This window comes from Penaeus monodon, chromosome 9, assembly GCF_015228065.2.
Source record: "Penaeus monodon isolate SGIC_2016 chromosome 9, NSTDA_Pmon_1, whole genome shotgun sequence".
NCBI lineage: Eukaryota > Metazoa > Arthropoda > Malacostraca > Decapoda > Penaeidae > Penaeus > Penaeus monodon.
Window position 1 is genome coordinate 8,199,524 of NC_051394.1, and position 5,524 is coordinate 8,205,047.

General features: G+C 33.7%; 1 protein-coding gene across 1 annotated transcript; it reads right to left on the reverse strand.

Moving 5' to 3' along the window:
• Window positions 1-3,034: 3,034 nt before the first annotated feature.
• LOC119576517 (cuticle protein CP14.6-like) lies at window positions 3,035-3,929 on the reverse strand. The gene is made up of 3 exons (XM_037924200.1): window positions 3,896-3,929; window positions 3,436-3,671; window positions 3,035-3,312 (listed from the first exon to the last, which is right to left on the reverse strand). Exons 1-3 carry the CDS (start codon window positions 3,902-3,904, stop codon window positions 3,090-3,092), a joined length of 468 nt encoding a protein of 155 aa, XP_037780128.1. The 5' UTR covers window positions 3,905-3,929; the 3' UTR covers window positions 3,035-3,089.
• Window positions 3,930-5,524: the final 1,595 nt, after the last annotated feature.

The window sequence follows — 5,524 nt, forward strand, 5'->3', positions numbered from 1 at the left end:
CGTCAGCCCGAAGCGGAGCGGATTTCAGTGCGTCAGGAGCAGTGTACCTGTAAAAATTGTACATTTACAATGTAAACATACAGTAAAAGGAAAAGAATATCAAGCACAAAAATCTAAATGCCAATAGACTATGTAAAAAGATTTAATAGAAAAGAACGAGTACACGAGTAATCACAGCCTTGATCACTGCGTTCGCATCACCGTCCGGGGGATCCAGCCTGGGAGAAGCCTGATGCCGTTGGCAGCTTCGAAGTCGAATTGTAAGTTCCGTCTTCTTGTGGACGCGGTCGTCCCTTGAGATTGGCACGAAACCGCGCTCCTCACTGGGACGCAGCACGAGGAGCATCCTAGCTGTAACTGAGGGGCAGCGACGGCCACAGGCGGCGAAACAAGCGATGATCAGCTGTATAGATTAGATTGGACAGTTAAAAATCTAGTAAAAAACTAGCTAAACAGCTATTTTTGTCAGTATACTTATATTCATACCCTATGAAGAATTTACAGCAGACAAAAACCTCACAACATAACGCAAGATCACTCAATAGATTATTCTTATCTCGACTTTATTATTAATTTAGTTTAATTGATGCTAAACTCAGTCTCGGATATACTACTCCTTTCACTTACGAACTTCATGTTGAGTGAGGCGAGATAGAAGGAAACTAGTGCAGTGCCTAGCTGCCTGCCCTTTTATACCATAGTAGGAAGCAAGCAAAAACACTGTGACCTGGCCTGAGTTCTTGTAGCCTTTCGGCGTAACCGGCGTCGTATAAAAGACAATTTTCGTAGCTGAAAAAAAAGACACAGTTCTTTGGATCTTTGTCAAGTTTATTTTTTTCTTAGACAGTTGTTATGTAGTATTCAACTAAAGAACGTAATCCTCTCAAATAGTAATGGATTAGGAAAGGCAGACAATCGTCCAAAATATAGGATCGCTCTCTTTACTGTTCTGTCAATGGCAGTATGTTTCTCTCTCTCTCTATATATATACACACACATACATATATATGTGTGTTGATTTATTTATTATGTATTTTATTATATGTTGAGAAAGAGAGGAAAATGAGAGGAATTGCAAAATCTATTGCGATAGAAATTCCAGGTTTGATATATAAAGAAAGGTGCTGTGTTAGAGAAATAATTTGTTATATGCGTATTTCTTACTCTGATATGAAAACGATATATTACAGCATGCCTTTTACCACATCGTTCTTATTCAGCTTCCATAAAGCAAAATGTCCAAATATAATATATTTTTTAGCATTCGTTGTTGATTTAATAATATTGCCATTTAAATTAATGGTCTATTACTAATGATAATCGTTCACCACACCAATACAACTTACTCCTATCATCATACATCACAGTGCTATCACCATCATCTAGTCATCATATATTTTGTGACAACAAATCATTCACAAACAACTACAAAAAAACAAATATGAAAAAATATTTCACTTCGTTAAAAATCGATATCCAAGGCATCTTAGGGAGTAGCACTTTGAATACACTTATATAGAATAAGGAAAATAATGTGTTTCAAATGACGTGCATTTTAGGCATACCAGTATTCAGTGGCAATATCATTCGATTAATAAAAAAAATGGAATTGACTTTTGTAAACATTTGATATGACATTCAGGTGGGGCTGTCATAGTAGCGTGTTCAATTTATTTACAGATTAAAGTAGCATTTATGTATGCATATAATTATGTATAGTTTAAACATATATCATCTATAGCTAAATCAATCCACTGTGAACGTGGGCTTCAACAATCTTTTCCAATCTATATGTCTTTAGATTTGTTTCCAAGTCTTGGGCCCCCCCTATTTCTTATTTCGTCACGCATTTTGTCAATGGTCGGCTCTGGCCTACTTTATGTATTATAGCACAGTCGGTTACTTCCTTGTCCATCTGTCGTCCTGTCTCGGATATACGCGTGTATGCACCTGCCCATGCATGTTCTTCTTATGTTAACCTAATGCATATTAAACATGATTGGTTCGTATATATATGTTTATGTATATAGGTACATATAAATATATATATAATATTATATATATATGTATATATATACAGATATAATACATATATACAAATTATATATGTGTAGAGTAGATATAGTCATACAATCCAAATATTATACATATGCACATATGTATTTGTATATATATTGTTGGTATATAGATATATATATAATATTATAGATATTATATATATATATAAGATATACATATTTGCATATATATCAAAATATATAGGTACATATTTCATATATATATTATATTTAGATATATGTGTACATAGGGCTATATATATGTATATAGATATATATATCTATATAATATATATATATAATTATATAATAGATAATATAGACTGATTGTATTTAGATATATATATATATATATATATATATATATATATATACAAACACACACACACACACACACACACACACACACACACACACACACACACACACACACATATATATATATATATATATATATATATATATATATATATATATATATATATGAGAGAGAAAGGAAGTTTGTGAAAGTTTTGATTGCTTCAAATGCTTGAAGTAATAAGAACGCCTGCAATTCCAGATAACAATCGACTACATACGTATTTCCTCAATGCTCCTTTTCATGAATGAAACTCCCTATAGTCGCAACCCACAATTGAAACTAATAAGGTTAAACTAGAATGCATACATATTCGAGATTCACTATTTCGTTGCATAATACTGAATATCAACTGCTTTCATAACAAGTTAATATTACACGGTAAACGCACGTCCGCCGTTTTAAATACTTGATATGTTTAATCTAGTTTCCGGAATATATTTTCAAATTTAGGTTAAGTATCTACAGCAGTTTCAGATTTTCAAAAATGAAACTTTCAGACCAGGCAGTGTTTATCAGCAGCTATTTGATTGTCAATAAAATGATTCTTGAGGTTTGATTTTGAAGTTATCATGTTATCTTGACGAAGAGAAATAGCTTTGGTAAGAGAAAAACGTAATTTTGTGTAAAATATTATATCAGTTATTTTATAAATACACCATTTAAATTGATATTTAGTTGGGTCGGCCATACAGTCTGGAAGGAGCGGAAACTTCGTCGGAGTCGTCGCTGCGGTTGCGGTCCTCCTCGGCGGCCTTTGCGATCTGGTCGAGGACGAACTGGGGGATTGGGTGGGGGAACTCAGGAGCCACTGGGAGGTGAGCGCCCTGGGGCTGGAAGCCGTTCTCGTCAGCCACGAAGCGGAGATGGATTTCAGTGCCGTCAGGAGCAGTGTACCTGTAAGAATTGTACATTTACAATGTAATCATACAGTAAAATGGAAAAGAATATCAAGCACAAAAAATCTAAATGCCAATATTACTCATGTATAAAAGATTTAATAGAAGAACGAGCACTCACGAGTATTCTCCAGCCTTGATCACAGCGTCCTCATCGCCGTCGGGGGATCCAGACTGGGAGAAGCTGATGCCGTTGGCAGCTTCGAAGTCGAAGTTGTAAGTTCCGTCTTCCTCGTGGACGCGGTCGTCCTTGAGGATTGGCACGAACTCGCGCTCCTCACTGGACGCAGCACGAGGAGCATCATAGCTGTACTGAGGGGCAGCGACGGCCACGGCGGCGACACAAGCGATGATCAGCTGTAGATTAGATTGACAGTTAAAAAATCTAGTAAAACTAGCTAAACAGCTATTTTTGTCATGTATACTTTATATTCATACCCTATGAAGAAATTTACAGCAGACAAAACCTCACAACTATAACGCAAGATCACTTCAAATAGATTATTTTATCTCGCTTATTATTAATTTAGTTTTATTTGGATGCTAAAACTCAGTCTCAAAATACTACTCATTTCACTTACGAACTTCATGTTGAGTGAGTGCGAGTAGAATGGAACTAGTGCAGTGCTCTTAGCTGCCTGCCCTTTTATACCATCGTAGGAGCAAGCAAACACTTGGTGACCTTGGCCGTGATGTTTCTTATAGCCTTTCGGCGTAACCGGCGTCGTTATAAAAAAGACAATTTCTGTAGCTGAAAAAAAAGACACAGTTCTTTGGATTTCTTTTGCCAAGTTTATTTTTTCTTAGACAGTCTTTATGTAGTATTCACACAAATTAACGTAATCCTCTCAAATAGTAATGGATTAGGAAAGGCAGACATATCAGTCTATCCATATATATCGCTCTCTTTCTGTTTGTCTGTCCGTCTGTTTCTCTCTATATATATATTACACACACATACATATATATGTGTGTTTATTTATTTATGTATCTATTTATAAGTTGAGAAAGAGAGAAAATGAAGAATTGCGAATCTATTGAGATAGAAATTCCAGGTTTGATCTATTAAAGTGATCTATTAAAGAAAAGGTGCTGTGTTAGAAGAAATATTTGTTATATGGTATTTCTTACTCTGATATGAAAACGATATTACCGCATTTCCTTATTACCACATCGTATCTTATTAAGCTTCCATATGCAAAATGTCCAAATATTAATATTATTTGTTAGAATTCGTGTTTGATTTAATAATATTGCATTAAATTTAATTGTTCTATTACTAATGATAACCTTCACCACTACCAATATCAACTTCTCCTTATCATCATCATCACAGTGCTATCACCATCATCCTAGTCATCATATATTTTTGTGACAACAAATCATTCACAAACAACTACAAAAAAACAAATATGAAAAATATTTCACTTCGTTAAAAATCTCTATCCAAGGCATCTTAGGGAGTAGCACTGTGAATATACCTTTATATAGAATAAGAAAATAATTGTGTTTTTCAATGAACGTTGCATTTTAGGCATACCAGTATTCTCAGTGGCATATATCATTCGAGTATATAAAAAAATTTGATTTGACTTTTGTAAACATTTGATATGACATCAGTGCGTCTGTTCATAGTAGCGTCTGTTCATATTTTATTGCAGAAATAAAGTTGCATTATGTATGCATATATTTATGTATATGTTTAAATATATCATCATCATCAGCCTAAATCAATCCACTGCTGAACGTAGGCTTCACCCAATCTTTTCCAATCTTATATGTCTTTCGATTTTTGTTTCCAGTCTTGGCCCCCATATTTCGTTATTTCGTCACGCCATTTTGTCAATGGTCTGGCTCTTGGCCTCTTTATGTTATCTATAGCGCAGTCTGTTACTTCCTTTGTCCATCTGTCGTCCTCTCTCCGACATATACTCGTATGACCTGCCCATTGCCATTTCTTCTTTTTATGTTAACCTAATGCATATTAAACATGATTGGTTCGTATATATATGTGTATATGTATATATGTACATATATATATATATATATATATATATATATATATATATATATATGTATGTATATATATATACATATATATATATATATATATAGATATTATAAAATTTGCATATATATTCAGAATTATTATATTTCATATTTCATATACTATTATATAATATATATAGAATATATACATATATATATAC

Coding starts and splice junctions, on each gene's coding strand:
- LOC119576517 (XM_037924200.1), bottom strand. Junction 3,313..3,435: donor ATCAAGGCTGGAGAATACTC/GTGAGTGCTCGT, acceptor CAATTCTTACAG/GTACACTGCTCCTGACGGCA.